This window comes from Chiloscyllium plagiosum, chromosome 18 (genome assembly GCF_004010195.1).
Source record: "Chiloscyllium plagiosum isolate BGI_BamShark_2017 chromosome 18, ASM401019v2, whole genome shotgun sequence".
Classification (NCBI taxonomy): domain Eukaryota; kingdom Metazoa; phylum Chordata; class Chondrichthyes; order Orectolobiformes; family Hemiscylliidae; genus Chiloscyllium; species Chiloscyllium plagiosum.
The window spans coordinates 36,764,354-36,785,427 of NC_057727.1; the positions used below are offsets into that span (position 1 = coordinate 36,764,354).

The 21,074-nt window shown below is 40.5% G+C and overlaps 1 protein-coding gene across 1 annotated transcript in view; it reads left to right on the top strand.

Annotated features, from left to right (window-relative positions):
- LOC122559046 (receptor-type tyrosine-protein phosphatase gamma-like) overlaps window positions 1-21,074 on the top strand; it is a 644,852-nt gene that overhangs the window by 475,063 nt on the left and 148,715 nt on the right. The window contains exons 10-11 of the mRNA XM_043708214.1: window positions 12,178-12,286; window positions 18,691-18,740. Of these exons, the coding sequence (XP_043564149.1) occupies window positions 12,178-12,286; window positions 18,691-18,740 (159 nt within the window). The remainder of the gene's footprint in view (window positions 1-12,177; window positions 12,287-18,690; window positions 18,741-21,074) is intronic.

Genomic DNA, 21,074 nt, shown 5'->3' on the forward strand with positions numbered 1-21,074 from the left:
GGAAAGTGTAGATAAATGTTATAGATAAATGCAAGATGTTACATATTGGAAGCAGAAAAATGAGGAACGTACCTGCTTCATTGAAGTATTGAATTAACTGGAGAAAAAGCTGAATCAGGGGTGATAATTGACAAACCACTTACTTTGAGACCCTGATCCTTAATCCCTTCTTTGTCATATTTATTCTCTGCACATTATTGTTAGCAAAATGGCCAGTCCAACAATAAATTGTATAGTTCCCTTTTGTCAAGAGTTCTAAATCACAATGTTTATTTGCATGGAATTTTAACGCTCTTGATGCAGGGGTTAAACTTTCTGGTAAAAATAGAAATTGCAAGTGACAATAATTGTATCTAAACATTATAAAATGAAACCCAAGAAAAAAGCATGCTTCCCACTGTGCTGCAAGTGGTCACTGCTGCCACTCAGTTTGCCTCTAAATAAGCCAGTTGGGAGTTCAAGTCCCACTTCAGAGATTTGGGACTAGATTTTCAGCACAGGGTCAGGAATCTGACACCCAGATGAATTCCAGGTCCCTACATTGTGACTGAACTGCATCACTATTGTGATGCGGTTTTTAAATTCAAATATCCTAACTGGTCAGAAAGTGAGCTTGATACTCAATTATGCTTGGGGCAAAAGGCAATACCTTCCTGATGCCAGTGGTGAAAGTAGATTGAGACTTGGCACTTGCCTTACTTATTAGAACAAACAGTTAACCAGCAAGCCTTGAGTTAGGAAATAGAGGCAAGTGGCAATTGAAACAAATTTAAAGTTTGTGTTCAAACCAGTACAGAATGACTTATTCTACTGCTATTTTTAAAGAATACAAATAACATTACAAATGTCCCTGCAGTGAATTTGACAGCTGTATACTATCGTGCACCTGACTGTTCGGGCTTTCTAAAATAAAGATTGAAAATCATGTTCTTGATCACATATGCCCCTTACAGGAGGATATGATCCAGGAATAGGTGGTGAGCTGGTTGCCTGTTCTTTCCTCTACCCCTGCTAAAAACTCAAACTCTGTATTGCAGATCATGGAATTCTGAGTTAATCTCCTGAAAGAAACAACCGCTTCAAAATCTTCTTTATCTTTTGAGACAAACCCCAGTTGAAAAGGGAAACTGAGTGAAACTGTCAGTTAAATAAGCAGCAGATAATTTGTTTGTTAGGCCTGTGTCTGTTGTATTGTGGTGATAGTGGACTTGGAGAAAGTGAGGACTGCAGATGCTGGAGATCAGAGTCGAAGAGTGTGGTGCTGGAAAAGCACAGCAGGTCAGGCAGCATCTGAGGAGTAGGAGATTCGATGTTTTGGGCATATGCCCATCATCAGGAATAGTGGGTTTGTACCTTTAAATAAAATAGTTTCTGCAAGCATTTAAAACTAATTCAGTTTAATGTAATAAAATTGTTCCTTACCAATCAGTAGGTTGCTTTTTGTCAAGCAGGTACCTAGAGAAATAGGCAGAAACAGTCCTCTGTTAAGCTTGCTTAAAGGTTCTTTTAACTAAAACTGTACTTGGCTGACATTTAAAACTTAACCATCCTGCCATTTTTATAATAATCAAGAATACAGGAAAGTGTAGCCTAAGAAGGGGATACCTGATACAGACTGAAATAGATTAAATATGCCGATAACTCAGAATTGAAGCATGTAGGTATGTAAGTTTGTATCTCATAAACCTTGAAGACCTGCACTGTCCCATCATGAAGATGTCTGCAGCACAAGCCTGTGGTGAAATATGGAACAGATCCTTTTCTTAATAGTTTGTTTATTTTCAGAATGCAGCAGTACAAACGTTTGCCTTTTGTCCACTTACCAATGGAATGTTCTTGCTGTCTCTCTTTATAGATATTTTCTAATCAACCTATTCATAGATATTATTTAACATCTCTGGAGCAGGTGGGACCTGAACCCAAGCCTACTGGCTCCGAGATAAGGACATTACCAAAGTGAGACAAGAACCCTACTCTGTCATACTTTATAATTCATTTAATCAAATTAGCAAGTTAACTAGTTGGTTGCCCCTTAAAGGGACATGTCTTTATTTACATTTTTAAGTATCATAAATTAACAAATTAGCTATTGGGAACTCCTTAAAAGGGTACTGTGACCAAAATTCAATCCTTAAAGAAATTCTAATAAATTTATATGTTGATTTTTGGGAGAGTTGATGCACTCTAGTGTCCACAGTACCTACCTTTAAGGGAAGACCTCATGAGTACACTCGACAGACCTAATAAATTCCTCTACAGCCTGCTGCCTAGACTTATTAATATCAGAATTAGGAGCAAGACCTAAGAGGGTCCTCTGACATGCCTGCATCTCCCATTGTGTCAGGTTTCCAAACGTTTGAAGTAGAGGACTGAAGTGTAACCAAAGATTGAGAAGCAGCCCCTTCAGATATTGCAACCTGTGTTTTTTTTTAAGATTAGATTTCCTACAGTATGGAAACAGGCTCTTTAGCCCAACAAGTCCACACCAACCCTCTGAAGAGTAACCCACCCAGACCCATTCCCCTAACTAATGTACCTAACACTATGGGCAATTTAGCATGGCCAATTCAACTGGCCTGCACATCTTTGGATTGTGGGGGGAAACTGGAACACCCAGAGGAAACCCACGCAGACATGGAGAGAACATGCAAACTTCACACAGATTCCAAGGTGGGAATTGAACCTGGGTTCCTAGCACTGTGAGGCAGCAGTGCTAACCACTGAGCCACCATGCCACTCCAAGCATGTCGAATACAGACTCCTCAAGTCTGCACAAATATAAGTGGGAGTCCATGAAATGTGCTCAAAGTACTTTGTCAGTCAGTACACACACCTTTTTATCCTAAATTGTAAAATTTATTTAACACTTCGAAGGAGGTAATCTCAGAAAGGGAGAGGCAGGTTATTGGAAACTTAGATAACTTAGGTTATTGGAAACTTAGAGGCAGGTTATTGGAAACAGGTTATTGGAACTTAGGGCGATTGTGGTTTTGGAAGGTGTTATTGAAGGCATTTTTGGCAAGTGCTGCAGTGTATCTTTTCGATAATATACAATGATACCATCGTGTACTGGTGATGGAGGCAGTGAATCATGCAGACTTCTTTCCTGGATGGTGTCAATTTTGAGTGCTGTAACAGTTGCATCATCCAATCAAGTGGAGAGTATTACATCACAATCCTGACTTGTGCTTTGTAGTTTGTGGATAGTCTTAGAGGTTCAGGAGCTATGTTACTCACTATAGAATTCCCATGTGCTGTTCTGCTCTTGTATCTGCAGAGGTCCAGTTAAGTTCTTGGTAATTCCCCACCCCTCCCCCCACCTTTGGATGTTAATGATGTAAAGTGATGCAAATGTAAATGCTGAATACCAAAACGATAATCGCGTTATCTGTTCTTGAAGATGATTAGCTAATTGTATTGTGCCAATGTCCCTTGCCACTCTTGACCCAGGCCTCTGCATGAAAGCATGGTCAACTTCAGTACTGAGAAAAGGCCAATTAAATGAGAATGAAAGTAACATTACATCCTGAGATTTTGAAAATTAGAGGAATTAGAATTATTCAAAATGTACATGAATGTAGATTTTTAATTTTGACTCTGTTTGAAATTTCCTAGAATAAACAAATAAAGTTAACAGGACAAAAACAAAGTGATTTCACCTATCAAGGCATCAAAGATGCTATCTTACATGTAAGAAATGGAGATGGTTAGGCAATGACTGCCTAAGACTCAAATTCCTATTACCGTCAATGGATTACTTCAAGTTTGAGAGGTTGATGAACGCTGTAATCAAACAATCTTTTAGATACAGAATGCTTGGGAATAAAGATTTCATTAAATAAGGAAATCGTGATGAATTGTGAGCAGTTGAAGTATAAACCAATAAACTGCTTGCAGATCGGTTGCACAAGTTATGGAACTTAAAAATTAGCTAGATACAGATACCCATGTATCAAAATCTGTTGCATTTTGATGTAACAAAACTATACTGAAGTATTCTAACAGCAGGAGGCAACATTTTCTTCATTAATTCTAATAAATTCAGGAAACAGTCTCAGTTCTTCCTGCAGTTTATTTCTTGTTCTTGTATGTGAGAATTTATTAATGTTGATAACATTTTAGTTGAATTCCTAGATTCATTTTTATTTTTAATTTAAAAATTCTTTTTAAAAAAAGCTTCTCAAATGTAAAGTTTCATTGTCCTTTTCCTCAGGCACTATCATGTGGGCTGTCGTACCGTGTAACAGAATCAGATTTGATCTCTTTGTTATAGTTGAAGGCTTCTCTTGTTCATTTCCATTTCTGTTTTCAATTTCTTCAAAAAATATTGTTATCTGAGTTGCATTAATAAATGAAGCATTTTATGAAATCTTGCAGGAATCAATCAAAATATAACCAAGGCCATGATGCATTGCTGAGTTGCCCATTGTCATAACTGACTATTCTTGAACAGATACTTATCTAAATTAAATTGAGAACCAGCCAAATATATCACATGAGAAGATGGTGGCAGAAAGAACACTATCCTGTAACTTTTGATTATTTAAACCGGAAGAAAGTTGATGGATTGAGGTATATGGAATAACCATTAATCTTGAAATATTCTGGGTCCATGTGAAAAAATGATTTAATTCAGACTTATTGTATATTTCACTTTTGCTGGAGTAAAACTTTCAAACCATCATGAATTGAGTAAGATTTTGTCACAATATCACAAGCAAGCAATTGAACAAAGAGAAATGAAACAGATTTTTTTTTCTCTCTGGAGTGGAAGCAAGATGTTCCATTAGCAAATCTATGGAAACTGAGGAGAGTAAAATTGGAAATTAGAGTGGTGCTGGATAAGCACAGCAGGTCAGACAGCATCCGAGGAACAGGAAAATCGACATTTCGGGCAAAAGCCCTTCATCAGGAATGAGGCTGGGAGCCTCGGGGGTGGAGAGATAAATGGGAGGTGGGTGGGGCTGGGGAGAAGGTAGCTGAGAGTGCAATAGGTGGATGGAGGTGGGAGTAAAGGTGATAGGTCAGAGAGGAGGATGGAGTGGACAGGTGAGAAGGAAGATGAACAGATGGGACGGTCATGAGGATGGTGCTGAGCTGAAAGGTTGGAACTGGGTGGGCGGAGGGGAAATGAGGAAACTGGTGAAGGCCACATTGATACTATGGGGTTGAAGAGTCCCGAGGCTAAAGATGAGGTGTTCTTCCTCCAGGCATCAGGTGGTGAGGGAATGGCAATGGAGGAGGCACAGGAGCTACATTTCAATGGCAGAGTGGAAGGGGGAGTTGAAATGTTCGGCCACGGGGTAGTGGGTTTGATTGATGCAGGTATCCCGGAGATGTTCTGTGAAGCGCTTTGCGAGAAGGCATCCGGTCTGATGTGGAACGCTCCTTTTGTGGCCTTGGACAGAGGTGGGTAGGGAGGTGTGGACTTAGGTTTTGCAATTACTGCAGTGGCAGGAGAAGGTGCCAAGAGGGGACCGTTCCCTCCACGACTACTTGGTCACGTCCACGCCCCCTAACAACCCACACCTCCCCACTCACCTCCGTCCGAGGCTCCAGAGGAGCCTTCCACATCCATCAGAGTTTCACCTGCACTTCCACACGTCATTTTTGTACCCGATGCGGTCTCATTTACGTTGGAGAGACTGGACGCTTCTCATAGAGCGCTTCAGAGAACATACCTGGGACACCCACACCAATCAACCCCACAGCCCCGCGGCTGAACATTTCAACTCCACCTCCCACTCTGCTGAGGACATGCAGGCCCTGGGCCTCCTCATGGCCACTCCCGCATTACTTGAAACCTGGAGGAAGAACGCCTAATCTTCCGCCTCGGGACACTTCAACCCCATGGCATTAATGTGGACTTCACCAGTTTTCTCATTTTTCCTCGCCCCACCTTACCCCAGTTCCAACATTCCAGCTCAGTACTGTCTTCATGACCTGTCCCATCTATCAATCTTCCTTCCCACCTGTCAGCCCCACCCTCCTCTCCGACCTATCACCTTTATTCCCACCTCCATCCACCTATTGCACACTCAGCTACCTTCTCCCCAGCCCAACCCACCTCCCATTTATCTCTCCACCCCCGAGGCTCCCAGCCTCATTCCTGATGAAGGACTTTTGCCCGAAACATCGATTTTCCTGCTCCTCGGATGCTGCCTGACCTGCTGTGCTTTTCCAGCACCACTCTAATCTTGACTCTAATCTCCAGCATCTGCAGTACCCACTTCTGCCTAAAGGTGGAAATTGTAGCGGCTTTTGCCATTATCTTCTGATCCTCCTTAGATACATGCGTGGTGCTCAAAGACTGATGAACTATAAATGCTGCATACTTGTTCAAAAGAGAAATGTACAGATAAGACCATCCAATAGCTTAATCTCAACAATGGAAATTTTTTTCAGTGATAATTCAGGATAAAATTAACAGTCATTTGGACAAATGTAGATTAATTGTTTCCAAAAATGTCAGCATGGATTTGTTAAGGGCAAATTGAGAATTTTTTGATACCCTCAGAGAATTTATGAGAGTATTGCAGTTGATTTGCATTGTCTAATTGGTATTTAACAGGAGTTCAAAATAAGACACCTGTCAGTGAAGTTAGCGTTCATGGAATGAAAGGGTCAGTAACCACATGTATTTGCATGTCACTGGTTGAGTAACAGGAAATAGAGATTAGCAATAAATAAAATGAAAACAGAGAGTGATTATGAAACAAAGTAGGCATGGTAGCATTTGTAAAGAAACAAAGTTAACAGTATGAGTTCAATATGACTTTCCTCAAAACTAAAGCAGGTTTGAAAATGATAGATTTGATACTGTTGACAAAGGGGAAGGTAAAAGTAAAGGTGCCACAGTCCGATCATAACAGAGGATCCCTCTCTCATTTGAGAAATGACTGCTGGTTATTTAACTTGAGGATCACCAGACCTCAGCTGAGAGAGAAGGTTGAGAAGGAGAGTCCTCATGGTAACCTCAGCCGGTGTGGGAATTTAACCCACGCTGCTGGTGTCATTTTGCTTCATAAACCTACCATATAGCTAACTGAACTAACAAAACCCTACAAAAGGGAGGAACAGCAAATGAAAACATTGGTGAAGGTGTCCAGAACACCAGAATAGAGACAAAGGGGGTGCTAATAATAGAAGAGAGACACAGGTGGAAAATAGGTGCCAAAGGGAGGTGTGAATAGTCAAAATAGCCAAAAGCAAACCCACCAAAGCAAGACACTAGGGGATGGAGGAGAGAATGTCATTGAAATGGAGAAAAGTGTTCATGCTTTGAAGTTATTGAATTCAGTCTTGTGTCCCGAAGGCTGTAATGTCCAAGTGGAAAAGTAGAAATCAGCTTGGAACACTGCAGCAGGCCTAAGGTAGAAATATTAACTTGATAGCAAGAACATGCATTGAAATGGTAAGCAACTGGAAGGGCAAGGTCATTATTATGTACAAATTGGAGATGTTCTGCAATGCAGTTATCCAGTCTGTATTCGGCCTCGTCAATGTAGAAGAGACCATATTGTGAATACAGTCGATTAGTCATAGAGTTATAGCAGTCCACAGCACTGAAAAGATCCTTTGGCCCATTGACTCTGCACCAGTCAAAAACAGGCACTTAATTATTCTAATCCCATTTTCCAGCACGTAGCCAATTGTCTTGTAAGCTTTGGCATTGCAAATACACATCTAAATACTTCTTAAATGTTCTGAGGGTTTCTTCCTCTACTACCCTTACAGGCAGTGAGTTCCAGATTCCCCCCACCCTCTGGGTGAAAAAATATTTTCTCACTTTCCCTCTAAATCCCTGGTCCCTTTTCTTAAATCTGTGCCCTCTGGTCATTGATTCATCCATCAAGGGACAAAGTTTATTCCTGTCTATGCCCCTCATAGTTTTATACATTCTAATCATGTCCCACCAATCTCCTCTGCTCCAAGTAAAACAACACCAGTCTAGCCAAACTCTCTTCATAACTAAAACTTTCCAGCCCACTCTGGTAAATCTCCTTTGCATCCTCCATTACACAATCATATCCTTCCTATAATGTGGGTTCCAGAACTGCACACAATACTCTAGCTGTGCCCTAACCAGCATTTTATACAGTTCCAGCATCACCTCCCTGCTGTTAAAATTTATGTCTCAGCTATTAAAGGCAAATAAACCGTTTGCATTCTTAGCCACTTTATCTACTCGTCCCACTACATTAAGCTACCAATGAACATGTGCACCTAGGTCCCTGTGATCCTCAGTACTTTGCAGAGTCCTACCAGAATCCTACCATTCATCATGTATTCCCTTGCCTTGTTTATCCTGCCCAAGTGCATCTCCTTACACTTAACCAGATTGAATTCTATTTGCCACTGATCAGCCAATCTGACCAGCCTGTCTGTACCCTCCTGTAATTTCAGTGTATCCTCTTCATTATTTATCCACCCATCAATTTCTATCTCATCCACGAACTTACTAATCAACCCTCCTACATTCAAAACTAAATTGTTCATATGTACTATAAACAGCAAGGACCCCAACATTGATTCCTGTGGAAATCCACTGGCAACAAGCTTCTAGCCACAAAATTAGCCTTGACCACCACCTTCTGCTTCCTGCCATTCAGCCAATTCTGTATCCACTTTGCCAAAGTTCCTTGATCCCATGGGCTCTAAGCTTCACTATCAGTCTTCCATACAGGACCTTTTCAAAAGCCTTCCTGAAGTCCAAGTAGATTGTGTTGAATTCATTGCCTTCATACAGACACCTGGTTACCTCTTCAAAAATTCAATCAACTTGGGGCAGCATGGTGGCTCAGTCGTTAGCATTGCTGCCTCACAGCACCAGGCACCCAGGTTCGATTCCTGTGTGGAATTTGCACATTCGACCTGTGTCTGCGTGGGTTTCCTCTGGGTACTCCAGTTTCCTCCCACCATCCAAAGATGTGCAGGTCAGGTGAATTGGCCATGCTAAATTGCCCATAGTGTTAGGTGCATTAGTCAGAGGAAAATGGGTCTAGGTGGGTTACTCTTCAGAGGGTCGGTGTGGACTTGTTGGGCCGAAGGGTCTGTTTCCACACTGTAGGGAATCTAATCTAATCAAACTCGGTCAAATGTGACCTCCCCATAACAAACCCATGCTGATTGTCCTTGATTAATCACTGCCTCTCCAAATGCAGATTAATTGTGTCACTCAGAATTGATTCCAGTAGTTTCCCCACCACTGATGTTATACTGACTGGCCTGAAGTTTCCTTTCTATCATTTGCTCCCTTCTTGAATAATGATACCACATTGGCTGTCCTCCAGTCCTCCAACACCTCTCTTGTGGCCGGGGAGGAATTGAAATTTGTTGCCAGCATCCCTGATAGTACCTCCCTTGCCTCATTCAACAGCTTGTATATATTTCATCTGACCCTGGAGATATATTTACTTTCAAGCCTACCAGCCCACTACTTTATGTCTGTGCTTATTTTTTGAAATATTTCACAGTTCTTCTCCTTGATTTCTATACCTACATCATCCCTCTCACTAGTGAACACCAACACAAAGTATTCATTAGTACCCTATCTGCGTCCTCTGGTTCCACCAAAAAAAAGCTGTCACTGTGGTTTTTAATGGGCCCTACTGTCTCCCTACTTATGGTGCCATAGAGGCATATAGCATGGACTCGCCTGCACTGACCAGACATCCCAACCTGACCTAGTCCCATTTGCCAGCATTTGGTCCATATCCCTCTAAACCCTTCCTATTCATATATCCAATCACATGCTTTTTAAATGTTGTCATTGTACCAGCCTCCACCACTTCCTCTGGCAGCTCATTCCATACATGCAACACTTTCTGCGTGAAAAAGTTGCCCCTCAGGCTCTTTTTAAGTCTTTTCCCTCTCACCTTAAACCTATGCCCTCTAGACTCCCCAACCCTAGGAAAAAGTCCTTGTCTAGTCACCCTATCCATGCACCTCATGATTTTATAAATCTCTATAATGTAACCCCTCAGTATCCGCACTTCTGGGAAAAAGCCCAGCCTATTCAGCCTATGCCTACAATTCAAACCTTCCAGTCCCAGCAATATCCTTGTAAATGTACCTTCTCGAGTTTAACAACATTCTTCTTAAAGAAGGGTGGCCAGAATTGTTCTAAGCAACATTAAGCATTAGAGACAGTACAGAGGGTTTCATAAGAATGGTTGCATGGATGTAGGACTTCACTTAAATGGATAGGTTGGAGAAGCTGGGGTTGTTCTCCTTGGAGAAAAGAAGATTAAGGGGACATTTGACAGAATCATCATAGTTTTGGTCAGAATGGTTAGAAACTGTTCTACTTGGCAGAAGGATTGAGAGCCAGAAGACAACACTTTAAGATGATTGAAGGAGATGCAACAGCAACATGAGGGAAACATTTTATGGAGCAGTGTTCAGTGTGAGCTTGTGAGTGTGCTGGAGGCAGGTTCAATCATAACCTTGAAAGAGAGCTAGATAATTACCAGGAAAAAAGAAAAATTGCAGAGCAATAGGGATAATCTGGGTGAGCAGTTCTGGTCACTTGCTATTGTAGAGAGCTGGCATGGACATAATGAGCCATATGGCTGCCTTCTGTGCTGCAACCATTCTGTGAATCTATGCCAAATTGTAGCATAGGAACAAACCTCAAACTGAAGATCATTGACAGTGTTCCAACTTCTGGAAACAAAAATGACCTGTCAAATTTCCATCGAAAAAGAACTGCGGATGCTAGAAATCTTAAACAAAAACAGAAATTGTAAGAAACTTAGTACATCTGGCAGCATCTGTGGTGAGAAAGCAGAGTTGATTTTTCGAGTCCAATGATACTGTTCTGAGGATGGGGTAACTGGACTCGAAACATTAACACTGCTTTTTCTCTACAGATGCTGCCCACCTGCAGAATTCCTCTCGCAATTTCTGTTTTGTTTCAAATTTCCAACAAAAGCGTGAGCAATTTTGTCAGTAGATTTCTATGTATCTTCCAAATTCTTCTGGCTTTGTTTCTTTATCTAATTTTATCTATTGCAAAGAGTGAAAATGAAAGTAGTGGTCATCAAGTGACAGATATCACACTAATGGTTTGACAGCCTCAAAGCCTAAAGTTATTGGCATGCTCAATTAAGTTGGTTTTTGAACATTCAGTGCCATTCATTAGCATTAGGACTTGTGCAATATTTGATGTACTTTATATGTTCAAGAGCAAGATTGAATTTGTCAATTGCTGCAACATTATTACTGTACTTTTGTGAAATATTTTTAATCTGATATTATAGATGCGATATAACCCCACTGTATCTGATGCTGACGTTGTTTGGGCTGTTTCACATCTTTGAGCATATCATATCTGCTGCTAACAGCTGAGCGGAGTGACTGTCATCAGCTGGTTTGCCGAGTAGATGCTATACACCTGTTAGAAGCTGCAGAGATCCTGTGGGCTAATGGGATTAAGAAAAAAATGTTTTTCCAGAATGGGGAAGTCCTTGAAAAGAACATGGATTTTTGCTGGAAAATCCTCAAAAGCCAATCAGATACAGCATGCGGAATAAACCCAGACACGTGGAATCCTGTTCATTTGGGAGACAGCCAAAACTGCCTTTAAATAGAGGTCACTGCATGCAACAAATATGGTCTTGTCACTACCTTGAGTCAAAATTGCTACTAATATAATAATATAAAATACCTATATATTTTGCCCGTAAGTGGACTTAATTAGCTGTGGAATGAATTACACTGTAATTCTTCTTTTACATTTATTTATTTTATTGCAGCTTAATCACTCTAATACACATAAGATATTGATTTATGTGTTCATAAATCTAAATCTAATCCTAGTGCCTGAGGGATAATGATTTTGCACCATGCAGTATTAATATTGGATTTTTAAGTATCTTCCTAACTCTGAATTAGACATTGGGGCAAGAATGTTCATTCTTTTTTTTTAATAAATTGGTATTCGTTGGTTCTTTAATTATTTGTATTAGTATGTTAAAAGATTGTTTGGTTTGAACTCCAGCTAATCAAGTTCGAGTTTGTAGTTGACCATAGATTATACTTAAAATAACTAGAAAATTGTGTGTTATTGTATGGATAATTTAGTATTTTTAAGATGGTTGAATTCTAAATGCTCCTTCAATTTATTAACTGGATATGCAATAAGCAATTTGCTTCTGTATATTCTTAACACAGGAAGCAGTTATCAATCATGTCTCCCTCGATAAACTCTACCTGTTTCGTGTTCAAGCTGTGTGTCAGAATGACCTGCGAAGCGATTTTAGCCAGACAATGCTGTTTCAAGGTGAGTCAAAATGAGAAAAGTAATTCTAGTTTGAAACATTTACATCTGTTTTAACCTGAATAAATGGTTTTATTACTGATTAAAAACATAATGTAAATATAACTACAAGTTCTTTTCTGTGCTCTGCGTCTCCCTTACCAAAACTGATAATTGATATCCCATTGTAAGGTTTATTTCCCAAATGTTGGCAAGATTGAACAAATCTGTAAGCGTATAAACACTTTTATTGCCATGGATAATGGTGCATGGATTTGAGATTCAACAGCTATTTGTAAAGCTGTACAGAAATACTTGAAAAAACGAGACATTCTTAAACAATTTATTATTGCTTATTGTAAATAACACACCTAAAAGTAATTATATTTGTAAATTCAAAATTAAAATGGAAAGACAATCTGTAGTTTGCAATAAAAATATAAAAACCTGACAATCCACAAATGTTTGGAAACAATATCAAAGCAGTGTTTGTGAAAGGAAATTAAATCAGTGGTAATGCAGTATTAAAACAGGAAGGAAAGACAGGAAACTGAAATGAAATTAGAAATAACTGAAAATACCTAACAGGGCCATCAGCATCAAAAAATAATGGAATACTGTTTGGAGGAAATCTAAGTTTCACCAAAATTAATTGTGTTTTTTGAATAAATCTTCACAATATTTATATTTTGATTGCACATGTTGTCACATAAAATAAGTGTGAATATCTACAGTGATGCAAAGTGGTGTTTTAATATTGGCATAAATCAAGAGCAAAACTCAGGAGATTTACAGTGTGTTCTGAACTCCAAGTATATTATTTGACCTTCAACCAACACCCAGATGTTGTTTGCTTTTTATAATGCATGCTATTTAGCACTGTGTATTTAATCCATTTTAGAGCTGTTAGTGTTTGTGTCTTTATGGCTGTTCCATATGTTGTCACTGAGATTGTTGTAAAGCTCTGTGGCCCAAAGCATCTGGTATCCAGAGCGTCAAAATCTGGACGTGAGTTGAGAGATGCATGTCAGACCACATGGAAGCCTTGAAGACACACTTGTCCTGTAATTTCCCAGATTGTTTAAACTCTTGACGGACTGACTTCTGTTATTTGGAATCCTGAGCTCAGTATCAGAGACATGGACCAGAGTTTTTGAAAATGGAGTTCAGGATATAGTGGACTTTCTGGATATTTACCCATGAAATATTACACAGCATAATAACTAGGTCAAAATCCAAGATTAGCTCATGTAACTGAACTGAGTGCCATGTGGCACTCCCAACTTCCACCAAACATCCTGCCAGCAGACCTGACTACAACCTCCTCTCTGTCCCAAGTCCCCAACCTTGCTAAATCCTTTCCATTCAACCAATCTGCAATTCATGCTAGACCACTCCGCCCCAACTCAGACTATCCCTATCACCTGACAATCTCTAACACCCAGCCAACTATTCACTCATGTACTGAAAAACATGAAAGCTGTAAAAGCTTATCTGAATGCAGCAGCACATTTTAGAAAAAAAATACGTAGCTTGTCTCCACTTATCTCCTCCTGCAGTCATCAGACTTCCATGAGAACGGTTAACTGACCCTTTGCTGCTTCATCCAGAAAGCCTGGACCTGTGCCTTTCACTGGACTATGATCACAATGGAGCCACCTGATGGGAAAAGATAGTTTTACTGAAAACTAGCAGTAATTTCTGAATTGTGTTATAAATGTTTGAATACCTGTTTTCAAAAATTTTCAGGCAAACCAGTGAAATTGTTGGGCGATGAAAAAGCATTGGAAATTCTCATTACCTTTGGTGTGTGGTTAAGTCTTCTACTATATCCCTCTGCCTACATTTACTGGAGTATAAGTGGTTCTGCATCATCACCTATCTATATCCAAATCACATTATCCACCCAACTGCATTTCTCTCTGGCTTTTCTTGCCATAACTCATAATGACAGTTTTTATTATTGTCAAAAACAAGTTCAATATTGGAATAGTTATATTATGGAGTGACAAAAATATAGTTATCTGTTCCTTGCAGATGTATTCTCCACTCTGATAAAGCTGTGCTTGGAAACATATGCGTCTTTGTAAATAGCATATAAATGACAAAGCTTCTACAACTGTGTGACAAGGTGGCTACCCATACAGAGGATGCTGAGCAAATGAAGTAAAGTGAAATCAGATTCCAACTGATTTATAGCAAACTGCATTTTTAAAGTGAAATGCAAAGCATAAAATTCAAAAAGTGATTTTAGTTTAATGGAAGTAGCTGTTCAGACTAAAATGATGCATGTGTAAAAAGGTGTATTCTTATGAGTTTTGTGCATTCAGAGACTGTAACATCTGCAAAAAGCATATGTGTTTAGTATTTAGTGTAAACATAGAGTATGAGTCGAAAGGTATGACGCTGGAAAAGCACAGCAGGTCAAGCAGCATCTGAGGAGCAGGAGAGGAGAGTCGATGTTTCAGGCATAAACCCTTCATCAGGAATGTGGGGGTGGGATAAGGGGGCTGAGAGATAAATAGGATGGATGGTGGGGCTGAGGGGAAGGTAGCTTAGAAGGCAATAGGTAGATGCAGGTTGGAGTGGTGGTGATATGTCAGAGCTTAGGGTGCAGCGGATAGGTGGGAAGGAAGATGGATAGGTGGACAGTTCAAGAGGATGGTGCCGAGTTGGAGGGTTGGACTGGGATGCGGTGGGGGGAGGGGAGATGAGGAAACTGGTGAAATCAGTATTGATGCTGTGTGGTTGGAGTGTCCCAAGGCAGAAGATAAGGCGTTCTTCTTCCAGATATTGGGTGGCTAGGATTTGGCAGTGGAGGAAGCCCAGGACTTGCATGTCCTTAACAGAGTGGAAGGGGGAGTTGAAGTGGTCGGTGGGGTTGTTTGGTATGTCCCATAGATGTTCTCTGAAACATATTAAACATCTGATTTACTGTGAAAGATTTTCCTGCAAATCCAAATACCTCATCAACTGTGTCCGTTGCTCTTGATGTGGACTCATCTACATTGGGGAGACAAGACGCCAACTTGTGGAACATTTCAGAAAACAGCTCTGGGACATACGCATCAAACAATCCCACCTTGCTGTGGCCGAACACTTCAACTCCCTTTGCACTCCGCCAAGGACATACAAGTCCTGGGCTTTCTCCACCACCAAATCCTAGCCTTGGGGACCACCAACCATACGGCATCAATGTTGATTTCACCAGTTTCCTCATCCTCCCTCCTCCCACATTATCCCAGATCCCTCCAACTCGGCACCGCCCTCTTGGACCGTCCCACCTGGCAATCTTCCTTCCCACCTATACCACCTTCCAAGCTACCTTCCTCCCAGCCCCACCCCACCCTCTTATTTATGTCTCAGCCCTATTCTTGATGAAGGGCTAATGACCAAAACGCCGACTCTTTTGCTCCTCAGATGCTGCCTGACCTGCTGTCCTTTTCCAGCGCCACACTTTTCGACTCTGACCTCCAGTATCTGCAGCCCTCACTTTCTCGTAAACATAGAGTTAGCCTTGAAATGGGCTCAATGTTTCTGCATCTAGTGTGGAATAATTCACCAGCATGTTCAATAGCACTCACAAATGTGTGACAATCTGTAATTAATTAAGATAAGGGAATATTGGCCTGAAAACATAGTAAAGTATTTTTATGCAGAGGCAATATGAGGATTTTAGAGTTTTAAAATTTTTATTTCCAGTTGACAAATGATTAATGGAAAGCAATATTCAACTAACACTGCCTCTATTCCAAGTCTTCCATAAATTGTAGTTTAAAAAATGATTATTTAGGAGCATTGGAGCAGAGTAGGCCATTTTGCTCAGAACCCTTGACTGACTTCTTTACCAAAATTTTACCTGACTCAACTTTGAATAAATTGAAGATTTCAGCCTCTGTTACCTTCTAGGTAAGTGAATTCCATACTCAAACAACCATTTGAGATAATTAAAAAGAGGGGGGGTCTTTTATTCTTAAACTATGTCCCTAGCATTAGTCTCCCACACAAAAGGGAAGATCCTCCCAGGTATCTGCCCTATTATTGAGGCAAGAATATTGAGTTGGAAAACTTGCCAATTTGGCAGACCAATATCCTTTAAAATGGGGCCTGTCCACCATTTTAAATTAAGATCTTGCCATTATTTTCTATCTTACTTTTAATTTGCTAATTGTTAATTTGTTAGTTTAATGAGTGCCCATCCCTACTTCAAGATTAGTTTTGTTGCGGTGTCTGCCATACCTTTCCTCATATTTAAGAATATTCATTAAAATACTTAAAATTTTAAACATTTTGTTAACTTTATTTATAATGTCAACATTGTTTTTATGAGGCCATTTTGTCTGTAATCACCCTCTTTTTTTTACTCAATTATACCTTCTTGTATTGATTTTTATTTTCTTTGTAAGTTTATTTTCACCTTCCCCTTTTGTAGCTGTTACTATATGTTCTGTCACCTTATACCGTAATTCAGATTATTTCCATTTATGGATATTCTATTTTATGTTGTGTCTTACCTATTTTGTTGTTCATGTTTGTTTTATTAGCAAGTAATGGTCTTGAGCTGGCAGCATCCCTCCCCACCTTTGTTTGTTACTTTACCAATTAACTAATTTCCCTAGTTTACATGAACAGTGAAATTAGCCTTATCTAAATCTCAGATGTTAAATTTCTCAGAAGAAGAATTTGTGTGTACCAATGTGTGGTGGGGTTGAGGTTCATTTGGGTACACCTATTGATTGGAGATTTTTTTTTGTAAATCAAAAATAAATGCCTGGACAACATAGGCATCATAGGCTGTGCCTAGGATCCTCCTGTACTGCGGTAGTAGTGTCTCTGCCCTGAACTGAAAGTTCCACCTGTGCCAGGTGTGTAACAATATGTCTGAGCAGGATGATTAGAAAAATAGTTTAAATTTTAAAAAATGTAATAATGCAATTAACTTGGCATTAACAAATTGTTTGGTGTTAGCTATAGATCAGTACGGAACGCTCTTGCTCTTGAGACAGTTGTAGGATGAAGCCCCATTACAGATGGAATTTTATCATTTTTCTGTAGTATAGTCGTTGCCATGTTTGCCTAGCATGCAGAACGTCTCCACTTTGAAACCGGGCAGAAATAACAGTGCTCCCTCAATATCTGGGCAAAGTTCATTGTTTCCAGTTGCTGATAGAAGTGAATGGAGCTTGTTATTTGGGGGACTTTCTTATGGTGTAATGATAGTATCTGGGAGGCCTAGGTTCCAGTGTCACCTACTCCAGATGTGTGTAATAACATCTCTCTGATCAGGTTGATTAGAAAAATAGGTTAAATAAAAAAAAACATGGACTGTGTTTGTCTTGTGACATGAGTAATGTCCATACCTTTGAGCCAAGCGATGTCGGTTCAAGTCTCACCTATGTGCATAAATGTGCATTAATGCCTCTGAATAGGGAGATTCAAAATATCAGAGACATTGTTCAGCATTGCCCATCTGCAGAATTCTGAGTCTGTTGTGTGTACTCCGCATGTTCTTTCAGAGCCTGCCATACTAAATTCTGGTTACATGTTTTTCATTGAGCACAACCAAATGGATTGTAAGGGATACATGGCATATTAATTATAAACAGAACCGTGTAACTTGTCTTTTAAAACCGAGATCAAAATATGTGTTCCTAAGTATATTTTCACCATCAACAAGTTATGATCAGGATATAGGTAATCATTTTTTGTTACATTTCAAAACACCTTATAAACTTAATGGTAAGGTCCTAGGGAGTGTTACTGAACAGAGAGACCTTGGAGTGCAGGTTCATAGCTCCTTGAAAGTGGAGTCGCAGGTAGATAAGATAGTGAAGAAGGCTGAGCATTTAAGAGGCATTTGGATGGGTAAATGAATAGGAAGGATTTGGAGAGATATGGGCCGGGTGCTGGTAGGTGGGACTAGATTGGGTTGGAATATCTGGTCGGCATGGACGGGTTGGACTGAAGGGTCTGTTTCCATGCTGTACGTCTCTATGACTCTATGACCTAATTTATATGTTTTCCTTTATTGGTCAGAGTATTGAGTACAGGAGTTGGGAGGTCATGTTGCGGCTGTACAGGACGTTGGTTAGGCCACGGTTGGAATATTGCGTGCAATTCTGGTCTCCTTCCTATTGGAAAGATGTTGTGAAACTTGAAAGGGTTCAGAAAAAATTTACAAGGATGTTGCCGGGGTTGGAGGATTTGAGCTATAGGGAGAGGCTGAACAGGTTGGAGCTATTTTCCCTGGAGCTTCGGAGGCTGAGAGGTGACCTTATAGAGGTTTACAAAATTATAAGGGGCATGGACGGGTTGGACTGAAGGGTCTGTTTCCATGCTGTACGTCTCTATGACTCTATGACCTAATTTATAACATTTTTATTTATAAATTAATTTGATTTAAATTAAGATCTTTGTTCTTTTTCTAGCTAACACAACTAGAATATTTGAAGGAACCAGGATTATAAAAACAAGAATGGTAAGTGTGGGAATGAATATTTTCTGTCTGAAATGTATTACTTTTATGTATTATCTTCAAGGATACATGCAGGAAAAATGAGGGGAAATTACAGCTGTGTCGAGCTGTGAACACAACATATTAGAGACCTCCTCTGTTTGATTCAAAGTAGTAACTTCTGAAGTGGAAATGTTTTTTGGTAACAATGCTGCAATATAAATAAGAAAAATATGGCTGTCACTGGAGAAACTCAGTAGTTTTCTGAAGCTGCTGGAAAGGGAAAAAGGAATGGTATAATTCTATTTTTTATGAGATGGTATCTATTTTACAAATTAAGACATTGAGACCAAACTGCAACCTGAACATGTTCAAAATACAAGTGGTGACTATTCACGTTATACATTAACAATCTAGGCAAAGGAACTAAGAGTATTGTAGCTAAGTTTGCAGATGACACAAGAGGGACAGATAGTGTTGAAGAAATGGGGAGGTTGCAGAAGGACTTGGACAGGGTAGGAGAGTGGGAAAAGAAGTGGCAGATGGAGTATAGTGTGGGAGACTGTGAGATTATGCACTTTGGTAGGAAGAATAGAAGTTTGTACTGTTTCCTGAAGGGGAAAGGTTTTGGAAATCTGAAGCAAAAAGGGATTTGTGAGACCTGGTTCAAGATTCTCTTAAGATTAAAATACAGGTTCAATTGACAGTTAGGAGGACAAATGCAATGTTGGCATTCATTTCAAAACAGACAAAACAACTGCAGATGTTGGAATCCAAAGTAGACAAGCAGGAGGCAGGAAGAACACAGCAAGCCAGGCAGCATCAGGAGGTAGAGAAGTCAATATTTTTGCTCTAACCCTTCCTCAGGAATGGAGGTGGGGGTAGGGGGAGCTGCAGCTAAAGAGGGGGGAGGGTTTTGAGTAGGGAAAATAGCAGTGACAGGTGGATACTGGTGGTGGATAGGACCTGGTTGATCAGTGGGAATGGTGAATCCATTTGGTAGCTGGAAGGAAAAGTTGGTAGGTAGAATGGATGGGAGGAGGCAGGAGTGGAAAGGCAATTGGGGATTGGTGGGAAGGTTATTTGAAATTGGAGAACTCAATGCAGGCTGCCAGATGGAAGATAAAATGTTCTTCCAGTTTGCAGTCTGACTCACCATGACAATGCAGGAGACTGAGGATGGACATGTCAAAGATGGGAATGGGAAGGGTGAATAAATATGAGCGGTGATCAGGAGGTCAGGCTAGCCCTTATGGACCCGGCCGAGATGCTCAGCGAAACATTCCCTTAGTTTGCATTTGGTCTCACCAATGTAGAGAAGACTTCATTCGGAGAACTGGATGAAGTAAACTAGTCTAGAGGAGAGGCAGGTGAACCTCTGTTTCACCTGGGATGACTGTTTGGAGCCCTGAATAGAGGTGAGGGAGGTGGTGTGCCAGCAAGTTTTGCATCTTTACAGTTGCAGGGGAAGGTACTGCGGGAGTTGGGCACTTGGTGGGGAGAGTGGCACTAACCAAGGGGAGACAAAGGGAACAGTCCTTGTGGAAGGCAGAGGAATGGGGAGGGATGTTCTGGGTGGTGGGATCCAATTGGAGTTTGAAGATGATACATTGGATAAGAGACAAGTAGGGTAGAAAGTGAAAACGAGGGGGACCATGTCTTTATTATGTTTGGAGGAGGGGTGGTCTAGAGCAGTGGAGCAGGGAATGGAGGAGATGCGATGGTGGGCTGTCTGGATGTCAGAGTGGGGAAAAGCACATTGTTTAAAATAGATGGATATCTGGGATGCTTGGGAATGGAACGTCTCCTCATCAAACAGATGTGACAGAGACAAAATAATTGGGAAAACAGGATGGAGTTTTTGCAGGATACGGAGGGGGAGGAGGTGTAATCCAGGTAGTTATGGGAGTCTGTGGTTTTATAGTAAATGTCAGTCCGTAAACTGTCACTGGAGATGGAAATGGAGAGGTCAAGAAAAGGGAGGGTGGTATCTGAGATAGATCAAGTGAATTTGAGGAAAGGGTGGAAATTGTCGGCAAAGTCAATGAACTGCTCCAGTTTAGCCTGGGTGCAGGATGCAGCACCGATGCAGTCATCGACATAACAGCGGAAGAGTTGGGAAACAGTACCTACACAGGTAGTGAAGAGGGACAATTCCACGTAGCCAAGAAAGAGGCAGGTGTAGCTAGGATCCATGTGAGTGACCATAACCACTGCCTGGATTTGGAGGAAATGGGAAGAGTTGAATGAAAAGTTATTGCAGGTGTGGACTAATTTGGTGAGGCGGAAGACGGTATTGCTAGAAGGGGACTGGATGGGTCTGTTGGAGAGGAAGAAACTGAGGGCATGCAAGCTGTC